This window comes from Canis lupus, chromosome 27, assembly GCF_011100685.1.
Source record: "Canis lupus familiaris isolate Mischka breed German Shepherd chromosome 27, alternate assembly UU_Cfam_GSD_1.0, whole genome shotgun sequence".
Taxonomy (NCBI): Eukaryota; Metazoa; Chordata; class Mammalia; order Carnivora; family Canidae; genus Canis; species Canis lupus.
Genome location: NC_049248.1, coordinates 17,374,738 through 17,391,551, shown reverse-complemented (window position 1 = coordinate 17,391,551; position 16,814 = coordinate 17,374,738). Strand labels below are relative to the sequence as shown.

At 32.9% G+C, this 16,814-nt stretch overlaps 1 protein-coding gene and 1 long non-coding RNA gene across 18 annotated transcripts in view; one reads left to right on the top strand and one right to left on the bottom strand.

Moving 5' to 3' along the window:
- The window catches only part of LOC111092747, a 136,585-nt gene that overhangs the window by 47,629 nt on the left and 72,142 nt on the right, over positions 1–16,814 (top strand). For 9 of the 10 annotated variants that reach the window (XR_005379915.1, XR_005379916.1, XR_005379914.1 and 6 more), the window contains exon 3: positions 366–417. This is a non-coding gene — a long non-coding RNA (uncharacterized LOC111092747). Of the gene's footprint in view, positions 1–365; positions 418–5,800; positions 5,924–16,814 lie in introns of all 10 variants that reach the window. The other variant, XR_005379908.1, reaches the window with a different exon arrangement.
- The window catches only part of PIK3C2G (phosphatidylinositol-4-phosphate 3-kinase catalytic subunit type 2 gamma), a 365,888-nt gene that overhangs the window by 321,174 nt on the left and 27,900 nt on the right, over positions 1–16,814 (bottom strand). For all 8 annotated transcript variants that reach the window (XR_005379904.1, XR_005379905.1, XM_038576933.1 and 5 more), the window contains 4 exons: positions 15,212–15,968; positions 10,487–10,569; positions 6,935–7,092; positions 918–1,032 (listed from right to left, as the gene is read on the bottom strand). Coding sequence is in view for 6 of the 8 variants with exons in the window: in XM_038576933.1 (XP_038432861.1) it covers positions 918–1,032; positions 6,935–7,092; positions 10,487–10,569; positions 15,212–15,889 (1,034 nt within the window). In the remaining 2 variants the exon portion in view is untranslated. The remainder of the gene's footprint in view (positions 1–917; positions 1,033–6,934; positions 7,093–10,486; positions 10,570–15,211; positions 15,969–16,814) is intronic.

The window sequence follows — 16,814 nt, the reverse complement described above, 5'->3', positions numbered from 1 at the left end:
TATATTTATTATTATTTTGTTATAACTGGGAATACAAAAAGAGTTAGTCTTAAAAGTCATTTACAGTTAACATTGCAGAATAAAGGACTGGATTTGCTGATAATACTGTTAAATTCATCAAATTACCCACAGGGTATTCTCACATACATTTATGATGGTATAATAATGACGGTGACAATGAATATTTGAAAAGAAATATTTTACTTCCATAGGGCTGTTGTCAATCTTTAGACACTTTTGGAAATACAAAGGAAATATGTAAATGACAATCCAGTTTATTGAGTACTTTATTACTTTACTATCTAGAATAACTATGTACCAGCAGAGAAATATCTCCTTTCTTAAAATTGTGTTATATTTTCAAGGTTGGTCTTCAAGGAATTCAGAATAGCCATAATTGTGATACAATAAGAGAAGGTGAGTTTTCTATAAAATAAGTATTTGCAGTTGACCTACATGAAAACAGACCTTTGTAGTTGTTATAAGAGCTACCTGACTGCAGAAATAAAGGCTATTCTTTTATGAAAATGTTATAATGCTCACACTCAAATCCTCTGTAATTTTTAAAAATCAGCATTTAATCAGCATACTAATATTATTCCAAATCAAAAATTACTTTTTGCAAAATAATTTGTTACATTTAAAAAATTGTGATCAGTCCTAGTAAACTTGTTTTCAAAGAAACCAAGAAAATCAAGGTCACTTAAATACATATTGCCATAAATACACAAAATACAGAAGAAAACCAAGAATGGGACTGTCAATGAGTCATAAAATTTTGAGTTCACCTTAAAAAGGGAAAATTGATTTAATTATATTGGTTATAAGAGTATAGTGTTTGTACAAAGTCTGTTTAAAAGAAAAAAATGAAGTGTGCCTTAACCGATTATAACAATGATACTTAATAAGATACTTACTTCTGTAAAAATTCTTCATAGCCACATACACTTAGAAGATGGTCTTTAGGGAATAACTGGTCATTTGTACAAAAATGTAGGATTTCTGCAATTAGGTCTTTGACAAGGTAATTAGCTAAAAACAAAGATGAATAATAAAAAGTTAATAAGAGCTTATCATATATTGGCTGAAGAAAAGGTTTTGAGCACAAAATAAGATATATACATTATAGCTATTGTAACTGTCTAGCTCCATCAAGAGGAATTAAAATGAGATGCATCTCATATATTAGTCTGGTTAAATTTGAAGATACTTTTGAAAAACAATTACATTTTCTTTAATCAGTCTGTCTTCATATTATTGACAGAGCTAGGTATTGTATTCCTCATGTTAAAACCTTAATACATTGTGGCTCTGCATAAAAAGTATTCTAATGTGGGGGCACCTGCAAAGCTCTGTTGGTTAAGGGTCTGACTTCAGCTCAGCTTGTGATCTTGGGTCCTAAGATCAGGCACCCTACATTGGGCTCTGTGCTCAGCGGGAGTCTGCTTCTCTCTCTGCCCTTCCCCTGCTTGTTCTTTCTCTCTTTCTCTCAAATAAGTAAATAAAATCTTTTTTAAAGAAGTATTCTTGTGGTTACTCCTAGAGACTTAGGAAATGCTGTGAATGGTAAGTGGCAAGCCGAGAGTCTAACCTAAACTGTCAGATTCCAAAGCCTGTGCTCTCAATGATTCTAAATCTCCACAGCTTATTGGTCTTCCTTTCCCACATAGGAATCACTCAGTTTCCATTTTTCTCTACCTTCTCTGGAGTTAAAAATGTAATCATACTATAAGGTAAAGTCCTCTGACTTCACATTCCATAATCACCTCACTAAGATCTTAACATACATATGCCATTTAAGAGGCCAGAACCACATTGACTTGTTTCAGTAACATTTGTCTACAAAATATTTTCTCAATTATAAATGACAAGTAGTACAGGGCTCATTTATTACCATAAATGATAACAGTAGAAAATTTTATATATATATAAATATATATTTTAAAATATATAATAATATATTATTATAATATTATAATATATTATATATTATATTATATATATAAATATACACACACACACACACTCCATGCTTTGGATCTGATCTCACAATCTCAATCAATGAAGCAACTGTAAACAGACAGTACCAATGACCCCTAACCAGTGAGAATTTGAACAGCATACTGCAAACACTCAATTGTACTCATTTGAGTTGTGTTTAGTTTGCAATTATGTGTTTACTTTGCTGTAGCTTCTTTTTTTCCCACACCTTTTTGTTTGGAGAAAAGGGTTTTTGACACAAACTGCCTAACAAAATGTGTGCAATTAATACTCTAGGCCTGCCACAAAAAAGAGGGTGGGGAGAGAATAATGCTGGATTTAAAAATCTGGATTTATGGTAGATCAAGATATTTTCTAAGAAATGGTCAGAGAAACAAATGGTAAAGATCATCATGAAATTAGGGATTGTGGAAATGCTGTGACATGGGAGAGAATATATTAAACACACTGTTGCTTGGGAATAATGATTGAAATGGTATGAGTGAAGCTAGAAGAAAATATTACCAGAGAAAAAATCATGAGTCTAAGAGCTTTGACATTACTAGCATATGATGGCCGAAAGTATCTCCAGAGACACAAGTTCATTTTAATTAATTTGGCTCTCCCATTTCCAGGCTACATCCCCTGTGCTATATGGGGCATGCATGAATTCATTATTTTACTACAATCATCTTTCCATTCTACATGATAGACTCCATAATCCAATTTCTACTATTACTTCTCTTCTGTGCTTCAGTTTAATTTATTTATTTATTTTTTTTTTAATTTTTATTTATTTATGATAGGCACACAGTGAGAGAGAGAGAGAGAGGCAGAGACACAGGCAGAGGGAGAAGCAGGCTCCATGCACCGGGAGCCTGACGTGGGATTCGATCCCGGATCTCCAGGATCGCGCCCTGGGCCAAAGGCAGGCGCTAAACCGCTGCGCCACCCAGGGATCCCTGTGCTTCAGTTTAATTATCTCCTACTATTTGTTTTATATTACTCTTTGAATATTTCATTATTAATTCAAATTAAATTAGGCATATCTAAACCTGAAATTATCATCTTACTCCTTGAAGTCAGCCATTAAGTGTCTGTGTAAGTTAAACTTCTCATCCATATTGTATGCCAACAAGTACTATGGATTCTTCTTTTTTTTTTTTTTAAGATTTTGTCTATTTATTTGACAGAGAGAGTGCACACGCTCAAGAAGGGGGAGTGGCAGGGAGAGAGAGGAAGAAGCAGGGTCCCCATGGAGCAGGGAGCCTGATGCAGGCCTCGATCCCAGAACCCTGGGATAATGACCTGAGCCAAAGTTCAGATGTTTAACTGACTGAGCCCACGCTCCTCATGGCTTCTTCTTCTTCTTCTTTTTTTTTCCTAGGGTCTAAGTCCATTTATTTTTATTTTTTTTTATAAATTTATTTTTTATTGGTGTTCAATTTGCCAACGTATAGAATAACACCCAGTGCATCAAGTGCCCACCTCAGTGCCCGTTACCCAGTCCCCCCCGCCCACCGAACCTCCCCTTCCTCCACCCCTAGTTCATTTCCCAGAATTAGGAGTCTTTCATGTTCTGTCTCCCTTTCTGATATTCCCACTCATTTTTTTCTCCTTTCCCCTTGATTCCCTTTCACTATTTTTTATATTCCCCAAATGAATGAGACCATATAATGTTTGTCCTTCTCCTATTGACTTATTTCCCATGCCTTCTTTTAAGTAAATTTTATACTTGTACCTTCAATTTGTCAGCTAATAACAATATTTTTCTCCATTTCTTATACTCTTCCACTTTATGCAGTCCTTCTCAATCTGTTGACCATATTGCCTACTATATTGAAGAGGAAAATATCCATTTGAGATTCTTTAATTAACTACCCTGTTCATTAAATCTAGTTTTTTTTGCACATCATCCTTTACTTCTTTACTCATCTTTTAAGATATAAGTATCATTGCTTTTTCCTATATCTTCTTAATCTCTGATTTTTCCTACACTAGGTTCCATCTCCATCAGTTGAATCCCCTCTCCTCTCTTTTATATATTCAATACTCTGCTATAAAAATGTTTTTTTTCTTAAAATTTTTGTTTCTGTTTCATCTTCCAGTAAAATCTCCCTTCATCCATTTCATTCTATTAAGATAGTTTTTTTAACCTTCCTATTACTGCCAAACTTCTGTGAGAAGTAGGTAACTTCTGCAAACCGTTCTCAATCACTCTTTAATCTTTGCAAACTGACTTCTACTTCAGACACTTTTCAAGTCACTAATGGCCTCTACTACAGTTTTAACTATACATCATCTAAACCTGAAAGTAAAGACACCCTGGAGCAACTTTGTACTTGGAAATAAGGACAACAGAAATCATCTTCATTAAGTGATGGCTAAAGATTATGAAACAATTCTTTGCTCAGAATACCTATTTCTGTAGAAGGATTCCATTTCCTCACTCTTAGGGAAACTGTTCTCTTTGGATGAAAATGCCTTATTCTCATCCATTTCCTCTTTATTTATCTAGGTTTCATTATTCCCCTAGTTTCTAGCAATAGCATCTATCTTTTATTGAAGTCATTTTTGATATTCTCTTCATATACACTATTTTATTCTTTTTTTAAAAAAAGATTTATTTATTTATTCATGAGAGACACACACACAGAGAGAGGCAGAGACACAGGCAGAAGGAGAAGCAGGCTCCATGCAAGGAGCCTGACATGGGACTTGATCCTGAGACTCCGGGACCACGTCCTGGGCCAAAGGCAGGCGCCAAACCGTTGAGCCACCAAGGGATCCGCCCACTATTTTATTCTTTATAGCACATCTGTATTTACCAGTAGAACACTTATATGAAGTGGTGAAAGGATCAGAGTTTTGGCATAAACAGTATTTCAAAGTAAAAACATTTGAAATCTTATCTGAACTTTGTCCCTAAAATATAGCTTCCATTAACCTTTTCTGAGGGAATTTCCTGCAAATTCCAGGAAGAAGACAGATTGCCCATCCACTACCATAAATACACACACACACACACACACACACACACACACACACACACAGTTCCTACTTTCTTATTTTTTTTCCTGCTTTCTTATTGAAGCTTCAGCAGACACCCTGCACACACGCATATACAGCTTAAACTGGTATATAAAACTTTGCCTCTGGGTATTCAGCAAGTAACCCCTGCATGCATGTGTAAATAACTTTTCTCCTGTTAATGTCTATTGCCAGCTTAGTCACAGCCACCACTCCCACCCCCTTCAAATATATTTTTTTTGGGGGGGGGGGGATAGGAAAAGTTTTCCTCCCAATAGTGGCATTTGCTGCTCTGTGTTTTCATGGATGTGTCCTTTCTCCTTCACTTCTTCCTCCTTCTTTCCCAATACTTCACTCCCTCCTCCTCCTCTTCCCCTTCTTATAAACATTTTTAATATCTTTGAGAGCAGACATCCTCTTTAATACTATACATTTCTAACACTAGACACGATGACCTAATCACTGAAACTTCTCATAAACGTCAAAAATGGCCTCCAACTTGCCACATTCAACAAAAGAACATCCTGAGAGGGAGAGGGAGAGAGAGAGAGAGAGAGAGAGAGAGAGAGAGAGAAAGATGTTGGAAATTAAATACTGTAAACTGGAAAAGAGAAGTGATTTCCCTAGTTCACAGTCATTCCCTGGTCTCCAGCAAGTGAGGCCAACATTACACAGATTGTGATTGGCTGATTGGCTGAGGGTTCAACACCAGTGATTTTGGGTGGGCAATCAGAATCCTGTTTTTAGAAATTTGGAATTAGATCTAATAGAAAAATTGAATTTTCTTTAGGTAGCTGGCCAAATATTATTTAAGCTTGAGAGCTTGACTGTCCATGTGTTCTGGAAAACCAAGGGAAATGAGTCAGTAGAAATCAAGGGAAACCTGAGAAGCAGTTAATCTAAAAGATATGAGGTGAGATGCATACAGGAATTTTGGACTGCTTATTCATCTGTGCCTTTAGTACATTCCTGAATCTGCTGAATTCTTACTCTTAAATTCTGTAAGAAATCTCTATATTCTTTAAGAATGTTTCCTTTCTTCTTAAGGCAGCAGGAGTTGGTTTTTGTTAGTTTCAAACCAGATGGTCCTAACTAAATATTCCAACATAACATTGTTATGTTTGTAGCCATCTGCAGTAACTCAGAATCTTGAGTAAGACAGAAAAAAAAGCAAAATAATAATTATATTAATAACAATCGACGAAAAGATGTTTTTGGGTCATTATTTGTCAAACAGTTTATACGTAGAAACTCATTTAGTAGCAATTAATGTTTGAAGAACTATTTTTGTTTTGCAAAATAGTTGACAATATCAGTGAAATATAATATTAAACAACTTTAAATAGATTCTAAAACTTTAGAAAAATAAGAAATCATCTGATGAGTTGATAAAAATCTGATTCTGGTTCTATCCATCTCCAGAGACTGATTCAATAGATCTATCTGCTCATCATGCTTAATTCTTGTATAGTTTGTATAATAGGAATGAAGACTATGTATCGGTGCCTATTTTATGTCATAATTTATTCACATTTGAATGACATAGTTTCTGATGGGTAGCATTGACATTTTCATATATATGTTCATTCATATTTATTCATTCATTCATATGCTTTATCTATAATCTTTTTGAAATATACCTTTTGTTTTTAATATGCTAAAAACTTGTTATACTTGCCATCAACTATTTTATGAAAGGAAAGTAAAGTGTCCTGGGGTGAGCTTTGTGAAGGGAGTTCTTAAAAACAATAGCTAAACAAAAGTTAACAAAAGGTTTCCAGCTGTTTTCCTCTTAACTCCACTTCAGGGCAAAATACTAGTGTTTAATAATGCTTCTTTTAATGTTTTCAGTCTGTGGACTCAAGGCTGTGCAGCCTATACCAGCTTTATGTAGATTTTTATACTTATTTGCAAGATTGCTTACCATTTGGCATAAAATGAAGTAGTTGCGTTGAGTTATCAATACAAATATTTATATTAAACTTAGTATTAGAAAAAAGCTGATAGGGAAATGCTGTAGTAGTGCTCCAGATCTTCCCTGAATTAGAATTAATGTCAGCTGCATGATACATTTCTCTTATTCTGAAAAATACATGGAAAAAAATACTTAGGAGAAAATTATAAGAAAGTAAGGCACAGTTTTGCTATAGATTTAAAATATGAAAACAATCATCTGCTGATTTGTGGTACAGTGCTGTTAGGCCAGATTGGTAAAGATTACAATAACAACTGTAAAGGACCATTCTTTAGATTTCCATAGGAGCATTTCATTTGAAGCAATTAAGAATACATTGTCATTCATTACACGTGAAAATTCACTTTGAACAATGATTACTTCCTTCATTGCTTTTGAAGCCTGAAAACCTCCCTTTGGTTTACCTTAACTTTCTCAAGCTGGAAGTCAGTCATTTTGATGTAAGGATTTTGGTAAATAAATTACCTTGTGTCCAATTGGCAAATACCATTCTTAGCTGTCAACTTTTGGATTTTACACAAATATCTGGATTTTATATAAATAATTTAGCCCAGAAGTCATTTGTACACTGAACAATTCCTTATTGTGCAAATGAGTCAGAGAATTGCAAATAGTTTTTCCTTCGACCCAGAAGCTTTGAGCTTGAATCCTGACTCTTCTATGTAGTAGTTTTATGGTCAGAGGCAAGTTGTTTGACCAGTTTCTTTGGTTTGTACAAATGAGGATATTTATATCTGCTTCAACAGTTTATTGCAAGGATTAAAAGTAAAAAGGCATGTGAAAGACTTTTGTAGAAAGTAAGCATATACTCATGTGATATAATTATTATTATATATTATTATAGCTAAATCCTTGCTGATCCATATTATTGCCCTCGTTAGAATATAACATAAGATTATTTTCAACTTAGTTGATTAAAATGCCTTTGATGATGAATATGAAATCTGGGGGTTTTTTTTTTTGTTGCTGTTATGTAGACATCTAAATTTTGTAGTGCTATTCTCAGAGAAAGTTATACATTCTGTGTTTAGAATGTATGCTATGCATTCTATGTATTCTACCAATATGAATTACATCCTGGGCATTTATTTTATTTGTGCAGCATTAAAGTAGTGCCAGGCTCAGTGAAGTAGCTTAATCTCCATGTCTGCTCTTAAACTGCACAGAAACATCCCCTCCTTGAGAGGTCTGACAAATGAAAAAATTCAGGGCTAGAATGCATCAGAATCACCTTTTCTGAGTTCCATCCTCATACTTGATGATTCCATAAATCTCACTTAAATCGTCACATAAATGTAAGGAATCTTCACATTTTCCTTACTAACATTAGTTTCCCAAGTAAGTCATTACAGCTGTTGCTCCAGCACTAGTTTGAGAACCCATTGTTCAGGTTAAAGAGATAGGCCACTTTCCTTTGTTATACCTATGATAAAGGCCTAGACTCCATTGCTGATTGAGGAGCTTTATGATTTAGCAGTCACCATATGATAGGATGCTACTTCATGCATACATGAATTAAACTTCTGCTGTTTGGGGTAAATTTAAAATGCAAATTAATGACTTATTTTCTCCTAAATTTTGCTAAGTATCTATTATGGCCAAAAATTTTCATATGCTCTGCAATCGTATTTTTTTACAAAAATATGAAACATTCTTTGAAAGATGTGACTTAAAAATATGTCACAACAAGAAACCAAATCCAACAAATTAGCCTCTAAAAGGTGTATGACAGGAATATCAATAACTTTTTAAGGTATGGTTATTTAAATATTAGACAAAAAAAAACAGATGAAATTGGATACATAAATCCATCCTATTGTGACTCTCTTATGAAACTTGGCTTTCAAACTCAATTTGGTCTTCTCTTGAGTTATTAAGAGCCTTGGGTGCCTAGAACAGAGTAGATCCTCAGAAATAGTTGTTGAATGAATAGTGTGTTTGTGTACAAAATAATTATGCATCTATAAATTTAATCATTATATATATATATATATATATATATATATCAGAAAATATTATTGAAAACCAAGATAAGTGTGTGTGAATATAACCTATATCTTCCTTTCACTACTATAAAGTTTGTTATTGTTTGGTTGTCTGTTTTAGTTCTCATGGTTTTTTGAAAGGAACCATTGAGAGAAATTACATTTAAGAATTCAGAAAATGCACTATGAGTTACTGAAAAACCATCACATAAAATATTTTATGTCACTATTGCATCCACAAGATTTCAGCTAAGAATATTATGTTTAAAAAAAGAAGTGATGGGAAGGACTAGTAATAAGGGTTTTGTCAATGGATTTATACTGTGTAATATCTTATGATATTAAGAGAGCTATTTTTCATGCTCAGAGGGTAGAAATGATCACATCTTAGATTTAAAGTGTCAGTTCCTTGTCAGTTTGTGACAGTGAGTAGTTTATTCTTAAAAGAATCAATATTGATATCTTTAAAAATCCTAATTTAGGAATCCAAAGAGTCATTTAAATTTTTTTCTGTGAACAAGAGTGAGACATTAATTAAATATTAAATATATTCATGGATTTGAGCTACTCATTTTGTTTTGTTCCTCTGTGTGCCTTTTAATTCTTCCAATGCGGTTACAAGTTTTTTAGGGCAGAGACCTTGCTTTTTTTGTTTGTTCCTTTTGAGTATCTCTCACACATGAGCTAGTTATTAGGCATTCAAATAGCCTTTAAATTAATGACTAAATAAATGATTCCTGTTTTTAATAACAAATGATCATTTAGTAGTAAACTGCTATAGCTGATAAATAAGTTATAGTTCATTTATATGTATATTATTTTAAAAACAGTTATAAGTAGATAAAAATCAAGAGAATGAAATATAAATGAACTAATTTTTCAAAACTTTCAAGAACCTTAGCAATAGAAGAAATTGTGTTATATAAATTTTAACTGTGAATGAGAAATTGGTCTTTAAAAAAGGCATCTATAATTATAAGTTCATTTAAAACGAGCAGAAAGGGCATCAGTGTTTTTGTAGTATCCCCTAGTGAGCAAATTTTTCAGTGGACAAACACCCATGCATTTGCTCATTTTTTGGTAGTTCATTCAAGGTAAGATTGAACTTTTAAGAAGGCACTCTCATCATTTAAGTAGTATATTCTAGGTAAGAAGGATAAATCTATGCTAATTTAGGACAGAACCAGATAAGTCAGTCAATTAATTATGTGTTAAATGAGAAACTAATCCATTGCAAACTAAACAATCAATAAATAGCAAGGGCAAGTCTGAAACTATGAAACATTTAGCTTTAACTGAATTCTCAAGAGAATACAATTATTTGATTAAAAACAACAAAAACAATACCAGAAGTTAATGAACTAATTTGTCATAAATTTATATTTTTCACTATGTTAAACAATTATAAAAACTTTAACATTTTATATTCAAAATTAATCAGTTCAGTGATGTTAAATTAAAATAGACAAATTTATGATGGTACAGAAATTTCAAAGTTTAATGAAATAGAACTCACTTTTTCACTTTGTTGCAGAAGGAGGCCAGATCCTTATTAGTACCTTGAGGTACTTCAACTAGCTGAGAAGAACAACCTGTCAGCTTAAAATAAAAAGTGTTAAATTAAGATAGTTTGATGTGGAGAAAACATTAATACAAGTCTACCATTTTTATTTTATTTTAAAGATTCTGTTGGGAAGGAAACCCTTCCTCTGCACTATGGTCCTGCTAGCTGAACTTAGATTGACACAAGACAGAATGACAGGAGAAAATCAAATTTCACAGGCATATGTAAGGGGAAACTACACAGACAGGAGATTCCAAAGACAATGAGGCAACATGAAGCCTATTTAAGCTAAAAGGAGCTGATAGGGGCCCTAGGATACAAAAGGGAGGAAAGTCCTTAGCAAGAAGGTAAAAGAAGATGTTCGAAAAACAAAGCTTGTTCCTTAAGAAAGGGGAGTCCCTGTCGTTAGCTCTCTTCTGTTGCAGGCTCTCCTTTCCAATGTAAATTAAAGCAGTTATTGGGGAAGCAGAATTTTTCCTGCATCTGCTGCAAACCTGAAACAATCTTTTTATGCTAAAGTGTCACAATTTGGAGCATCTCATCCTGCATCCCTTCAATTCATTGTTTTTATTTGGATTTTTTAAGTGAAGTAATGTCTATAGAAAAATTTATGAACCTTAAATACATAATTTAAGTTTGAGGAATGTTGACAACCATGCTACTAATATCACAATAAAAATATAGAATATTTCCATTATTTTAGAAAATGCCCCCATACTTCCTTCTCTCAAACTGTACATGCATTTGGTAACCATGTTATTCAGATTTCTAACATCATAGATTAACTATATGTGCCTTTTTCTTTCTGGTTTCGTTCACTTAAATGATATATATATTTTAAAACTTATCTGTGAGGTCACACATCAATGGTTCATTTTTTATTGCCAATTTTTACTATTGATGAATATTTCATGATTTGTTTATCCATCTTCCTGTTGATGAGTATTTGGGTTCATATTTTTTAAAGAAAACTATTAATTTTCATATATAAGTATTTATATGGACCTATATTTTATTTCTTGTGAATAAATCCATAAATGGCTCAATCAGAAAGTAGGTTTATGATTAAAAGAAGTAATTTTTGCTTTGTATATATTGAATCTGTTATTAGGGTACATAGCAAATTTGAGTTTATTGTGTCTTCCTGATTGATCCTATTGTCATTATGAAATAATGATGATAATAATAATAATACTCTGTCTTCTGTACTTTTTCTGGTACTAAGAATTGACTTTTTGCTTCCTGACTGAATGCTAAATCTTTTTATTCTACTTTCAACTTATTTGTGCCTTTCTAAAGTTTGTCTCTTGTAGATAGTAGTTTAATCTTTCTTTTTTATCTAGTTTGTCAATTTCTCCCTTTTATTTGGAATGGTTAGTCTATTTATATTGAGTGTATTTATTGATATTGTTGGATGTAAGACTGCCATACTCATTTTTGTTTCTATTTGTTTCTATTTTATTCTTCTATTTTTCCTTCCCTGCCTTTTGTTTTGTTTTGTTTTATTTGATATTTTTCTATTTCATTTAATTTCTCTGTTGGATTTTTAGTTTTTCTTCTCAGTATTATTTTTCTAGTGTCTGTACTAGCTTAGAAATGACAATATGCATCCTTAAACATATCACAGTGTACTTAGAGTTAATACTCTACCACTGCATTTACAATGTAAGAATTCATAGTAGCACATAACATTTACCCCTTCCCTCCTTTATGGTATTGTTGTTATATATTTTTTATCTATCGATTGAGAGTTAAAATAACTCTCAATAAAATGCTGTTGCTTTGCTTTAAACAGCTTTCTAATACTGAAAATATAATACCTGAAATGAAAAATCACTGGGTGTACTTAAAAACAAATAGAAGATGACAGGGAGGAAGATAATAAACATTGAAGAAAAAAAGCTGTTTACTAATATATTCACCACTTGAACTGCTCTTCATTCATTTCTAGATACCATCTGGTATCATTCTCCTTGCATCCAAAGCATTTACTTTAGTATTTCTGTGTACATGTTAGCTAACTAATTTCTGTCAATATTTGTTTATATGGGGCAGCCCGGGTGGCTCAGCGGTTTAGCGCCGCCTTCAGCCCAGGGCGTGATCCTGGAGACCCGGATCCTCCCTGCATGGAGCCTACTTCTCCCTCTGCCTGTGTCTCTGTCTCTCTCTCCTCTGTTTCTCATGACTAAATAAATAAAATCTTTAAATATATATATATATATATATATATATATATATATATATATATATATTTGTTTATATGATATCTTTATTTCATTTTGAGTTTTGAAGTGTATACTTAATGGATACAAAAGTATATAGAGAGATATATAGGTGTGTAATGGATCTATATATAGATATATCTATATGTTACATAGATATAGGTATGTGTCTTTTAAAATGTCATCCCATTGTTGTCTGGTTCCTTTCTTCTGATAGAAATTTGCTTTAATTCAGATTGTTATTCCACTGTGTGAAATCAGTTTTCCCTCACTGCTGTCTTTTATGATTTTCTGTTTACCTTTTGTTCACAGATGTTTGAGTATAATTTGTCTAAATGTGGTTGTCTTTGTATTTATTGTTTGGGACTTGTTGAACTTCTTTGGATCTGTAATTTGACATTTTATAGCAAATTTGAGAAATAGACCATTATTTCTTCAAGTTAGTTATCCTCCCTAGTTTTCTTCTCCTTTTCTGCTAGCATTCCAGAATTGTCCATATAAGGCTCCTTGCCCCATAAGTTTCTAAGTCCTTGCTCATTTTTATATAATCTTTGTATTTTCTCCTCTTTAGTTTGGATAATTTTTCTTATTTTTCTTTCAAGTTTATTATCTTCCTCCCTGTCATCTTCTGTTTTTAAGTACACCCAATGATTTTTCATTTCAGATATTATATTTTCAGTGCTAGAATTTCCATAGTCTTTGTTTTCTTTGTAGTTTCTAACTTCCTCCTGAGATTCTTCATTGGTCTACTCATTATCTCCATCTTTTACTTTCTCTCTACTTCAACATTCTTTTAGTAACCACCTTAAAGTCTCTATCTGTTAATTTCAACATCTGGACTATGTCAGAATCTGTTTGTATTGACTGGGTTATTTTTTTGATTATGGGTCAAAATTCCTTGCTTCTTCTTATATGTTAAGGATTGTAGATGACATGTTGCAAATTGTGTTGTCTTTTTTAAAAAGTATACAATTTTTCTCTGGCAGGCAGGTAAGATACCTTGGTCTCCTCAGCCTTTGTTTTATTTTTGTTAGGATACATCTATTTTGGTAGTAGCTGCCCATTCATTATAAAGTATTTGTTTTATATTCTTAAGAGATAGCTTTGGGTAATCTCAGTTGAATGCCTGAAATACCCACTCAGTGTCTTTCTAGGTTAGAACTTCAGCGCTACATAACTTACATTTGTGTGTGGTGAATACCATCACTTGGCCAAAAATCTACAGTAAATCTCATGCAGATTTTTGACTCCCACCCATTGAGCAGCTGGAACTGCACTCTGTCATGGAACTGCAGGCTCTGCCTTCTCAAGCTTAGTGATAATGCTGCTCATTTGGGCTCTACTATTCTGCTCTACCAGCAAGAAAGTGTCCCCAACCAGAACCAAGGATGATCATGCAACACTCTGGTGTTTCCCCTCTCTCAGGAATCTGTCCTTTACTGCCTTGTGTTCAGTGCCTGAAATCAGGAGATGTTAATACTAGTTATTCTGCTCTGATCAGAAATAGACGTCCTAAAATTCATTCTTTTAATTCATATCAGTTGACTTGCTACCTCCTCTGCATATGCCTCAGACAGAATTAGGTATTTCTTCTCTTGTGGACTCATTCTATCTGTTATTTTACTCTGTTGCCATTATTTGTTGACAAGTTAATTTGAGCAATATGCTATTTCTGAAATCCAGTATCATGTCTTTTCTTTGCATTCATTATACCTAGTATATCATGTATATTTTAAGAATATGATAGTTCTTGAATAAATGAAGAATCCTTTTGCTTCACCCTGTAAATTATAGCTGCAATAATGTTTTTTTTAAACTGCGTACTTCCAGTTTCACTTGCGTCTAGACTCAGTGTAAGCAAAGAAATATTCAAATATTATACAAGAAACTCTATGGTGACTAAATTGGTTGGAAAACTACTGATGAAACCATTAGGGTAAATTGCACAATGATTGCTTAATTTCCTACTCTTGGAATGATCCCAATAGAAGATGCCTGCCAAAAGTATAATTTAGGAGCTCTGGGCAAAAGGACATTTTTCCTACCATAATGACATAGTTTTAATTTATGACAGTATGACTCAAAATATAGATCTAATGAGATGTATGTGTGTTTCTGTACTTGCATAATAACACAATAAGAACCAAAAGTACTTTTATCAGAGCTTCCAATTATGACGTTTTTATCCAATAAAATGTAAAGACTATAACATTTTACTTAGTTTTGACCAAACTGGAACTTTAAAAATGATATAAAATTTTAATTTTTCTTCTTCAGGAAAAAAGTCATTAATTTAAGAACATAGAATTTATAAATAATAAATTATTTTTTCAAAAATAATATTAATACATTTTCTTATTTAAGATGAGTTACCCTGATTACCAAATTAATCCAATACATTATTGAGTGATTCTTTCAGATTCTTTTTTTTTAGGTCAACATACATGATACATACCTCTATAATCTTTGGCCATGTACTTTCCCTGGCTCTGGGTAAAAAAGAACCTTCAAAAAGCATCAGGGAATGTTGCACAGTGTTCATATTTCTACTTCTTTCATTCTCTTCTTTTGGCATGAAATCAGTTGAGAAAGATGGATACATAGAAGGGATGCTACTTTCAAATCCTATGTGGTAGTTAGGATTTTCATTTTCTAATTCTCTCTGTGAATTAATTTCATGCAAACTAGTGGATGATGAAGCTAAAATATTGAATCTGTAATCATCAGCACCTTGATATTTTCCTATAGGGTTTCCCCAAGAGCTTCCTTTGTTCGTGTTTTCAGGATTTTGTAGCACAGAGCTCCTAAAACCAATTACTGGTGTTTTCCTAATTCGGTGACAGGAGAGTTCTGAGCTTTTAGCAGTTAATTCATTCAACGATATTTGGTGTGTTTCATCTAACGAATGCCTTCTTGAATCCCAGGTTGGTGCACTGGGTACAAAAATAGTGTTTTCTTCAATGTCAGTCTGATAGAGTGGAACTTTATTACTAACCTCATCTACTAGTTGATCAAAACCCAGACTGACTTGGTTAGGAGAAAGGAACTGATTTACAGAGTGAAATTCTTGGTGCTCATGCTGCTCTTGATGTGATTCACTGGTATTTAGATCTGTTTTCCAACAATAGGCCATTTTTTATTTTATGCAAGAGAGGATTGATTCTTCTCCAGATATCTACTTGATGATATTATAAAAGAGGATAGGAATTTTCCTAGAAAAAAACATAAAAAGAAACAAAAATTTTTTTGATTAATTAGAAATAAAAGAACTTGCAAGAAACAAATATATGAATAAATATAAACAGTTGTTTTTGCAGCTATCCTTAACAAAAGAAATGACTCTTGAATAATATAAAACTCCATCAGGGCTCACAACATTAAAGTCTGTTGGGGGAGTATTGACTTAAGATTTGTGAAACTCCTAAAAGAGAAAAATAAGTCCCCTTGAATTATGACAAGAATTTCATGAATCAGTCCAAAGTTAATATTACCCTTTGAACTCCTTTTCCTACTGAAGATCCATTTGCCTATAGCATTATTATCTCCCTCTATATTCAATCATTTATAAGTATGCTAGTATTAAAGTCTCTTGTTAGCTAAACAGTCTCTTCTTGATCAGTAATTACTCCATTCCTAAACATAGTCTCAACTTTTTTTTCCTTTTATGACCAATTGTCTTGCAGGTTGGCTAGACCCTCTCTTTCCCTTCCCAAAACTCTTTCAACAATTGCAAACTTCTTTCATTACTTCTCCAAAATGACTTTCATTAGGTTCACCAATGAGCATGTCAGTAAATTCAGTTGACGTTCATCAGTTTCTATTTTACTTTCTCTCTCTGCAGTACTTGACTCCATTCACCATACTTATCATTTAAAATTTTTTGCTTTTTTACTTTGGCTCCCTATGATACTATACCCTCTGAGTCCTTCTTTGTTTAGAGTCTCAGAGACTCCTTTGCCTATTACTCATTTTCCACCTCACCCTTGTCAGAGCTTCTTTACTTCTCAATTATTCTCTCCTTGTAATTTATTTCATACTTCTTGTGGTTTAAAATACCA